Raw genomic sequence first — 10450 nt, forward strand, 5'->3', positions numbered from 1 at the left:
CCAGGTGGGTGACATCACTATATCCCCCATGAGGGCACACACACATGCTCCCATTACACACCAGCCCCTTTCCCACGGCATGCACAGGAATCTTAGGTCATATTCCTGCCTCTGGAAATGCATTAAAATGTTAGAACTGAGATAGGACACATCCTGGAAATTCCCTGATGGGGGGAACCAGCTGGGCTCAAATGGAAGTTTAGTGAGCAAGGGTAGCATAGGGCTGTGGTGCTGGGAAGAGGCAAATGAGTCCCAAGGAGCAGGCTGGGCTGCTCAGAGGAACAAGCCTCCCCTGCAGCTCAAGACAAGACTTCAGTAGCACGGGGCTGACAGGATGAGGGCTGGGAACCCCCTGGGCACAGGAAACCTCCAACAGGCCCATGTGCAACCTCCTTCCCTGCAACAGCCTAATGAGCTGACAAGCAGATCTGACCCATTTTAGCTGGCCCAGGACACAAAGCAAACACGCAGAAGTCATGGCACCAAGCCCCAGGAAGTGCTGAGCCACAGGATGCACCCAAAACCCTGCACTGACAGACCAGCGAGGCTGCCCAGGTGGGCAACTCCACCAACTCACTGCAGACTGTACAACTGGGGGGAAATGTGCAGCAGCAGCAGTTCCAATCAGCATTCCCATTTCCCAAGCTCCTGGCACCTGGTGATCAGGCTCCTGGGGAGGCAGTGCTTCCCCAGAACACACGGGATGCCCTGAGGGCAGGTTTGCTCCTGCAGAACTTCATGTGAGGGAAGGAGAGAATCCCCAGACCAGCAGTGGGATGGTGGCTGGATGGGCCAGCAGCACATGCAGCAGTTTACGGGAATAACTGTGGGAGAGCCACAGATCTGGTCAAACTGCTCTGACAATGAACCTCTGCACTGATTCTTGTCATTATGTAAGTCCAGCTTTGAGAGAAGTAAAACTAAACATACTCCCATTCCAGCAAAACTAGAATTACATATTAAGGTCATTTACAGAAAAAACAGCTTTAAGGCTCTGCAGCATTTTTCAACTAGACCCCACTAAGGACAGGGGCAAACTCCCCCCTTGGATAAAGGTGTGCTCAAATGTGAGACACCAGTCCACTCACCACACACACACACACACACAGAGCCATGTGAGCTCTGTCACTGCAGTGACATCCTCAGAGAGTTCCTCTGCTACAGCCAATAAAGACCTATCAGACTATGAGGTTCCAGGTTTGTTTTGAAATGCAGCACTTGCCTCCCTTGTTTTTGATTAACTACAGAGTCATTGCCCTGTGGTAAAGGAAGAGGCCAAGTTTGAATACAGGCCATAAAGTTATTTAACCAGGGAGATAAGAACATGCTGTGCTGCACTGAAGCAGGTGGGAGGGGAAGATCCTTATACAGCAATGTGAACACTGATATTTCTGCTGCACTTCCATCCCAGTCCATAACAAACCTCCAGAGCAAAGTCTGGACACTTTGGAGTTCATAATATTCCACACTCAACATCTGACATAAATGTGCTGTAACTGGATAAAATATGTACTTTTTTACAGACTGTACCATGGAATTGCCCCTTAAAACTGAACATAACTCACATTGATTTCAAAATCCCCTTGAGTGTTCTGTGCTTTAGCACCCGAGACACCCACAACTGCCTCTCATTCCACCTTCCCCTGCCAGCACTGCCCCAGGCACTGAGAAACCCCAGTGTTGCCAAATAAACAGCAAACACTGCACATGCTCTTATCTGCCACAGCACTTGGATGTTTTGGTCTCACTGCCTGTCAATAACAAGCCCTCAGACTGCATACAGAGATGGAAGCCTGTCAGAGGAACCTCAGGGAGGAAGGATAATTTCTCTGACTTCTCCTGGAACACCAGACAAAATGTTGACTGTTCCTCCAAAAAGCCACCAGAGACCACATATGTCAAGTCAGCAGTTTTTATTTATATAACAGTTCTTTCTTTGCCATGGCTGTCACACAGCCACTCAGTACGTGACTATACTGCATAGTGATACAGAAATTTCAGCAAGTGTCAGCTGGGGAGTACAAAATGTTAATCTTCTGATTGCAAGAGAAGCAGTAGATATCAGCATTCCACCAGAAACCCAAACCCACCTCACCAGGTAACCCACAGCTGAGGTGAGAACAGCACTGTTAAAGCTGCAAGCAGCAAAGTGCTGGACAATAACATTAAAAACCATTTTTCCTGTAATTCACAAATATGCAAAGTATCAGGTTACTTAAAATTAAGCATTTTGCTTACTAACATGAAACATTACTAATTTGTAATGTATCATTATTAACCAGGTATACAGGTTTCTGTGTCCCTGTGGTCTCATGGCACATGGTGCCAGTCTGGGCAGGTCACTCTTCGGACATCAGAGGGAAGAGCAGGAATAGACAACACTGTTCCCAGGAGGATTCCAGGACCAGCTGCATTCCACTCTCCACTTCCTAATCTGCCACTCAATGACCTTGATTTAACCACAGAAGGGCGTATTGTATTTAGAAAACAACAACACACACAGATACAATGTGTATCAACAAATCAACTGCTTCTGGCCTGCAAGTGCCAGGAACATCTCTGTATCCCAGGCACAGCAAAATTCCAGGACCAGAACCAATTACTACAGCAACTGGTTTTGCATATTTAAAATCTCTTACAGTATCTACAGTAGAAAACATTTTACAGAATAAGAGGAAATGAAAGAGGAACAGTCTTGCCAAGGAAGTCTTATTCTACAACTCTGGATGCTGCTCTAGCTGGCCACAGCCAAAAGGGATGTGGGAACACGGGTGAGGAGGAAGATGAAGCAACAGCTTTACAGAGAAAAATATTAAGGACTCCTCAGGAAGGGCCCTGGCAGCAGTCCAGATGTGACTATAGCTGTTCTATTGCTGTCTGAAGGTAAAAGGCACATCATAAATCCTCATCAATGCCACACAGAATCAGTCTGGGCCAGGGACCAGCACGGTGACTGTCCCACAGCAGTACCCACAGCATGCTTAGGTCACCCACCTGCTCTGACACTGCAGTTGTCAGCACATGCAGCTCTGGAGCAGTGCCTACCATTCTTCCTGAGCAAGGACTGCACTCCTGGCTCCTGGTCTCCAGGAGCTGAGCAGCTCACTAAGCACTTGTGGTCTGTATGGGAGAATTACCTCATCTCAGGAAGGCAAGCTGAGATGGGAGGGTTGTGGAAAGTATCATTAAAGAAGTGCACCATTAAAACCAAATCAAGTCAGCTAAACCCAGATCAGACTAGATTTATAACTCAACATTTGCCACAGATCTGCATAGTGGGATTTAGGAAAGCTTAGTCAGGAGCTAAGAACAGCTTCGACAACACATTTGGGTCTTCACAAACCAGCCTCAGGCCACTGCAAAGGTTGCAACTCTCTTCTCTCTTAAAGCCCCTCCCTTGAGTGTTCTCTCTATGTCCCATAGTGCATGAAGCCATCTTAAAGCTGAAGGTAATGGGAGGGGCAAGGTCACATCCAGTTCTGGACAACTGCAGTAACTCAGGATATGCCAGACTCCCATAAACCCCGAAGGAATGGTCCTGCTCTGAAGCTGCAGACTCTACTCCCACTCAGCAGCACCTGGAGAAGGCGGGACCCCAGGTGCACTCATCTCCCCAAAGGCCATACAGTATGGCTAGAGCAGAATTTGCTGTAAGCACACCAAATATGGCATCCAGCATCCAACAGGAATTCCAAAGGAATAAGGAAGAGCATTCAGAAGGCATCTGTGGCAGCTGCAAACACAGCCCCTTAAGTTCTCTCCATGCCTGGCTGCCCTCAGCACCTGCCTTACACGCCTGGGTTCTGAGCCTTGTAGTTGAGTATCTTGGCTGCCAGCCTTTGGGGGTCCAGCAGCTGCGGGAAGCGGCTCATCACAGCATCCACCAGGTGCGGGTGGAAGATGCTGCATAGCTTCACATGCACACTGGCCCTCTCCTCTGCAAACTGCTCTGGGTCAACCCAGGGCCCTGAGTCCCCATAGGCTGGCCCTGGGGCCCTCTGCACCACCCGGGGGTCATGTGTGCTGGGGGATCTCACCTGAGGCAGCGGGTACGGCTCAGACCAGAACTCCCGCGAGTGCGGTGCAGGGGCACTGAACTCACCGGGCAGGCTGAACTGCCCCGCGCTGCCCGGGTGCACAGGCATCCCATAGCCTGAGAAAGAGTGGGGTGCTCCTGAGTGAGACACCTCAGGGCTGTACTGCAAGAAGCTAGCACCAGAGGAAGATGATTTATGGGAGCCATGCTTGTAAGACACCAGGCCATTCTGTTCTAAGCTGGGAGACTGTGGGTAGATGGGTCTCTGTCTACCACACGTGCAGACAGGCACCTGCTCAGTGTGGGAATGATCACAGTGACTGGTATATCTGTGAGGCCACATGTCAGACAGCTGGCTCTCCAGAGACCCAATGCCCGAGTCAAGATGCTCCTGAGAGATGTAAGACAGAGAATCCATGTGAGGCTGCTGGTACCTGTCAGAGGACCTGTGGTTGCCACTATTTGGGGGGACACTGCCTGACACACAACCTTTGGCCTGAAGTAGAATGTCACTGGGCTTGGCTTTGTGGGTCAAGCTCTTCCTCTCTGCAGAGACCTTCTGCAAAGAGGTTTTGTCACTCTCTGTGGGCACAGAGCACAAGAGCTCTGACTGGGAGCCTCTTTTGCCCTTTTTATCCTCCTTGGCACTGGTGCTTCTGGTTGGAGACAGCCTTGCATTGGCACGGAGTTCATCAGCTAGCGAGCGCTGGGGCTGGTTGATCCTTTCAGGGTGGTAGAACTTACACTTAATTCCATAAGTGCATTTCCTCCCTGTGAGTAAAGGCAGAGCATGGAATGAGCACCTGGATTAGACTGAATTATGAATGACAGTTGCACAGACACCTCAACCTTCACATGTAGGAGGCAGGTCTTACCATAAGGGCACTGCTGTTTCTTGTGTTCTGGCACCACAGGTTTCTTCCTAAGGAAGTTATCCAGGCTGGGGCCATGACGCCCTAAGGGATCATCTGGAGGCATAAACCTAAAGCAAAACAAACCTCAGTCTAGAGCAGTTCACTTTCTTGGGTCAGGGTTTCATTTCTTCTCAAAGTCTACCATTTCATCGAAAATTAAAAGCAATCTGCACCCTACAAAGCTCTCCCATTTCCTACAGAGATAACCCTCCTATCACCCAGTCCACACCAGCACAAATTGCTTCCCTTCAGGCACAGAAGAGGTTTAGTGCTTGGTTGTTGACCAGAATTCATACCTGCTGCTGGGCCTGCTAACAACTGTCCTGTGAGGAAATCAAGCCCTGGAGCTCTCCTGGGAGCTCCACACCATAAGCAGCTACTGAGATGACTCCAACTCCCTTTACCTTTGTATCTCTATCACCTATTTTTTATAATTCCATAACACCATTTTGCTCTTCTCACACACCGCTTGCTGTTGCTTCACTAAACCAAGCCAGCATCCTCACATAGATCTCTTCTAAAAGGCCAGGAAGATGGGACCATACTTGTCATTAACGAAGGAATACATCAGCAGGCGCTCCTCGATGAATTTCTTCCACTCAGGCCGCTCGTTCTGCAGGTCCCGGTAGGTGTCGTTGGACACGACGATGCCGTCGGACTCGTGGGCCAACCTCACGATGAACCGATCGTCGTAGCACACCACGCGCTTGCCCCCGACCCGCCGCGAGGGGGTGAACACCAGGATCTTCTTCTTCTCAAGGTCACGGAGAATGTACTGGTCTAGAGCAAGCACAGCTGTGAGCACACCTGCACAGCCCAAAAGCCTTCACACAGGCAGGTTAGCATTGTAAGTTAACAACAAAATTCATGTCAAGTCATTTTATCTCCCCACAACCCAGACTGCACTCAACCCTGATCATCTCTGTTCTGAGTTACTCAGAAATCGGCAGTGTTTGCGAGTTCAGAGTAAACTCCCCTCAATCTGAGTAATTCTGACTAAATATGTTTCAGTCAAATACAGCACAAAGTATATCACTCAAAGAGGGAAAAATTAAAGAAGTTAAGAGACAAGAAGTTATGAAACAGAGCAATATTATTTCTTGTTTTTGGAATTATTTCAACTGATTCAGGCAAAAACTTGCTTAGGGGAAAAGTTAATGACTAATTCTCCCTGGTCAGCTCAGCTCACTGTATGTCCTACTACTCAGGCCTTCCACTCTGAAGTTAATTACTGACTAAGCCAGAACTTTGCAAGCTCATTAAGTGACAGAGTCAGCCTGAAAAGCTACTTTTGGTTTTCCTATTTCCACACCTGTTATGAGTACATCTGGTCGGGGCTGCTCCTTCCTCCACGACGGCACAAAGACTGTAATATCCTTGTGTCCCCTGTCCCAGAACCACTGGACAGCCAGAAGGATACCTCGGCAGGAGAACACTTCTTTATTCCCATGGCTGCATTGAAGGAGAAAATTAAGGATTTCATTACTTATTCAGTACAGACAAGTCAGGCAATGCACCAAACAAAGGGAGCCAGAAAGTTGGACAAGCTTCAGTGAAATGTTGAGGAGCACAGGAAGCATTTGGTGCTCATCTCATGTAAACACCCTCACTTGGACCTGCCCAGCCTCACTGTTCCTTTGAACATGTCAGGATACCAGTAAACACCCAAATACTCTCTGGGAAGGAGCAGCTGGAACTGCTGCAGCTGCTCTGAAACAGCCTCTCCTTCAACCCTGGACTCCCAATGGTTATTTTTAGCCCCAAGCACAATGTCATCCCAAACCTCCTTAGTCTGACATTGCCAGCTAATGCCAGTGGCTGTCCTCTGCCAGGGTGCACTGCTCCCTCACTGGGGGTTTGCTTGCTAAGTTGTTCTGATCACTTCAGGAAAACGAGACATTTTATTAACAAAAAATGCTTCTTCATTACATTACGGCTTAACTCAGCTACAATTGCACTATTTGCACAAAACGAAAACCTCTCCTGAGAGCACGATCAGTGCTGGATGAGCAAACAGCTCATGGCAGTTGAAGAACAAAGTTTGACAACCATGTCAGAAGCCACATATCAGTGCAAAAATTCTTCTTAAATATTCACCAAGTCATATCAATAAGTTTCCAGAACTTCTAAGAGGAAACTACCTCTCCTGTTTTACAAGCACTAGTATTTACAGTGCAATCAGCTCTTATACTGATAATGGTTCTGGCAAACTTTCAACATCTCTGTATTCCAGCCTGATTTGTCGCTCTGGGGATCCAACACCCCGCATTCCCTGAGAGCACTCCAGAAATATACACTGCACTGAAGGTAACTGCTCCCAGAATTCAGGAATTTTCTCCACCTAGTCACTACCTCTCCCTAGTCTTACTCTTCCCACCTACACCTGAATGACACTTCAGCTCCCACCAGCCCTCTGCAGCCATTCCTGCAGAGGCACCACTGCAGCACCACTACAAAGAAACTTCACTTCCCCTCCTGGCCTCACCCCTTCTTTGGAGCTACAAAGAAAACTGAAGAGCTGTACAAAAAGACTTATTCTGAAAGAACAAAACACTTGGCAACACAATTAACACCTAAAAAGACACCTAACGAATCTCCAGTAAGAGAAGGCTCAGTCACCATCAGAAGATGCTCTAAAAGTTTTCTCCAACATCAGATGGGTTTTGCTATAAATATCCAGCCATAGGTTACTGTAATCAAATGTTTTTTTAGTGGGTTGCAGGTTTTTTAGTTTGGTTCTTTTTATTTTTTTTTCAGTCCCTGCTACGAACCTCAAACCTCCAGAAGGCAGCTCACTGGGCTGATCTGATTTGGCAGCAGCCAAGAAAAAATTCCCTTAGAAGGAAGTAAAAGCTAATTTCCACTATGATTTGCATAAGTTTGTCAAGAGCTGTTGAAGGAGGCCGCGGTACACACTGCAAATGAATCAGCAGGGAACATCACACCATCAATACAGGAAGTTTCAGAATGGAATTCCCCTTCTAGCAAATTGCTTAAAAAAGCCACACTGCTTCTCTCATGTCAGACCCTGGGCCCTGGCCTGCCCTGACTCACAGCTGTTGTGAGTTCCCCTCCGCATTTTGGGGTAACTTTACGGGTAAGAGGCTCCTCATTAACAAACACACCCAATCCTGCTGTTAAGGCTTCAACACTTATCCAAGGTAAACTTCGATGCCAGAGTCACTTATCAGCCTGAATTCACAATGGGCCATTTTCCCTTGTGCCCAAAGAGCTGTGGAGAGGGCAGAACACGAGCAGGCTCTCCTGCAGTGACCCCAGGCATGGCTTTCACTCTGCAGCCCCATTCCACTGCCATCCCCATTCCTCACTTGCCTCAGTACCTGCAGGCTCTGCCTATAAGATGCTCAGCAGACTGTGCCCCACCTTTTCCGAGTCCTGTTCTCAGAACTGTCAACCAGGGCTTGGAGAAAACCACACCTGCAAACCAACCTCCATGCAGCACTTTCACCTCAGACAAACCTACTGCGACTCACATACAGGCTGTGCCTGCACCCAGGATTACTTTTTATAAAATCTCCATACACAAACAAACAGAGCAAAAGAGGCAGCTTCTGCAACAGAGCTTTCAGAGCCCAATTCAGAACCTGGGGTGTTAAATTAAAGCGGTTCCTCTGCCCAGAGGTGGGGTTGGAGTGGGAGCAGGCAGTGCTCACCCTTGTGACAGCAAAACGCAGGGTGAAAGTTGGGACATCACACCAATAAAACAGCCAGCCCTGAGATTTGGGTGCTCCATTGGATACTGGCACCTCTGCCACAGTGTCTGACAGGACCTGTGCCAGCAGTACCAGGACACCCAAGATGCTGAGGATGAGCCACAGCCCTATCTTGGCAACACCTTCGACATTTCACCGCTCTCTACGTTGTGCAGAAATTCACCAAACTGCAAGAGTCACAGACAGCTCCGTGTTACAAAGACTCCCCTAATTAACCCTATAATTATTTATTGAGCAACTTCCTGCTACGGAAACTTACACAAAGCCACTGGTAAAGGAGACAATGTATCTTCAGTTATCCCCTGAGCGCCGGAGCACAGGAGGAAATGCCAGTTTCGCAGCAGCCCCGCTGGCCTCGTCACTGCCCCGTGACCGCCGGCTCGGGGCGGGCAGACCCGGGGCAGGACCAGCCCGCACCGGCAAACGCGATGCTCGCCCTCGTGAGAGCCGCGCACCTTCGCGAGGCACCCTGGAAAGTATTACCAGCCCCCTCCCGAGCACCCACGGTGGTCACTTTGTGCGAGGAACGCGGAGTTTTCCCCCTCTGCCACAGCTGGAACCAGAGCTCGCACAAACCCCCGCACCGAGAGCCCCGCGCCCACCTCATGGCCACGTTGCTGCCATCGATGACGATGGGCTTCAAGTTGTCGCTCTCCGTGTCCTCGGGGCCGGGCGCGGGGGGCTTGTTGCTGGCTCCGCCCCGGGGCACCAGCGGGGCCTCGCCGGGCTCGGGCGCGGCCTCGGGGCCGTCCCGCTCGGCCGGGCCGTGCTTCACCAGCTCCCCCAGCACCGTGTTGGTGTCGGCGCCCAGGCCGAGCTTCTGCAGCACGATGCGGATCTCCTCCTCCGAGTAGCCGAGCTTGCGGAAGAAATCCACCTTCAGCCGCAGCTCGGGGCCGTCCGCGGGCGCCTCGGGGCTCTCGCTGCCGCTCATCCCCGCTGCGGGCCGGGCCGCGGTCGGCAGCGCCTCAGGCCAGCCCGGGGCGACACTGCCCGCGCTCATCGCTCCCGGCGGGGCACCCGCGGCCTCCTCTCACCGTCGGGACCTGCGGGGGGACACGGCGTCAGCGGCTGCCCCGCACCCCCGCGGCCCTCCCGGCACCCGCCCGGCCCGGCCGAACCACCACCCCCCCCCGGCGCTCACCGGGCCGCTGCCGCCGCCGGGCCGCCGCTGCATCTCCATGGGGCCAGAGCGGGGCGGGCGGCACCGCCGCTTTATACCTCGGCCCGGGAGCGCCGCGCAGGGCGGAAGGGCAGAGCGGGGGGCGGAGCGGCCGCCGCTGCCCGGCTCGGCCCCGCCCGGCTCGGCTCGTCCCGGCTGCGGGCCTCGCTGCTTCCCTGGCCCCTACTGGCTCGGCTCGTCCCGATTGCGGGCCCTGCCGCTTCCCTGGCCCCTCCCAGCTCGGCTCGGCCCCGGCGGACCCCGCTGCAGCCGGAACGGGGACTGTGGCAGGGCCCAATCTCAGTCTCGGTCCCAATCTCAGTCTCGATCCCAGTCTCAGTCTCGGTCCCAGTCTCGGTCCCGGTCCTGCTGCGAACACCTGTGGCTTGTGCAAAACCGGGAAGTGTGCCCTTTGCTTCCCGGTGTCCCCGGTCCCCTTTGGGCCCCTCTGCCCCGAGTCAGCCCCACCAGGCAAGCCCGTGGGCCACAACGGCTGGTTGCCCAGTGTTTTTGCCAGCGCTTGGCTGCTCTTCCTCTGAGGGTGCAAACATTACAAGTCAATTCCTGGCTCTTTCTCAGCCGTGCTGTCCCAGTCAGAGGTGGG

General features: G+C 51.6%; 1 protein-coding gene across 1 annotated transcript; it reads right to left on the reverse strand.

Annotated features, from left to right (window-relative positions):
• Window positions 1-1896: 1896 nt before the first annotated feature.
• On the reverse strand, window positions 1897-9917 carry ZC3H12A (zinc finger CCCH-type containing 12A). Its single transcript, XM_071576817.1, has 6 exons — window positions 9829-9917; window positions 9287-9730; window positions 6263-6402; window positions 5496-5730; window positions 4912-5018; window positions 1897-4807 (listed from the first exon to the last, which is right to left on the reverse strand). Exons 2-6 carry the CDS (start codon window positions 9685-9687, stop codon window positions 3789-3791), a joined length of 1902 nt encoding a protein of 633 aa, XP_071432918.1. The 5' UTR covers window positions 9688-9730; window positions 9829-9917; the 3' UTR covers window positions 1897-3788.
• Between the last annotated feature and the right edge of the window lie 533 nt (window positions 9918-10450).

This window comes from Pithys albifrons, chromosome 24, assembly GCF_047495875.1.
Source record: "Pithys albifrons albifrons isolate INPA30051 chromosome 24, PitAlb_v1, whole genome shotgun sequence".
NCBI classification, from domain to species: domain Eukaryota; kingdom Metazoa; phylum Chordata; class Aves; order Passeriformes; family Thamnophilidae; genus Pithys; species Pithys albifrons.

Bases quoted from the DNA above. Each gene is read 5' to 3' on its own strand.
- ZC3H12A (XM_071576817.1), bottom strand. From the start codon at position 9,687: ATGAGCGCGGGCAGTGTCGCCCCGGGCTGGCCTGAGGCGCTGCCGACC. The intron at 5,019-5,495 runs GTATGGTCCCAT...GTTTTGCTTTAG, and splicing joins TATTCCTTCGTTAATGACAA to GTTTATGCCTCCAGATGATC. The intron at 4,808-4,911 runs GTAAGACCTGCC...CTTTACTCACAG, and splicing joins GAAACAGCAGTGCCCTTATG to GGAGGAAATGCACTTATGGA.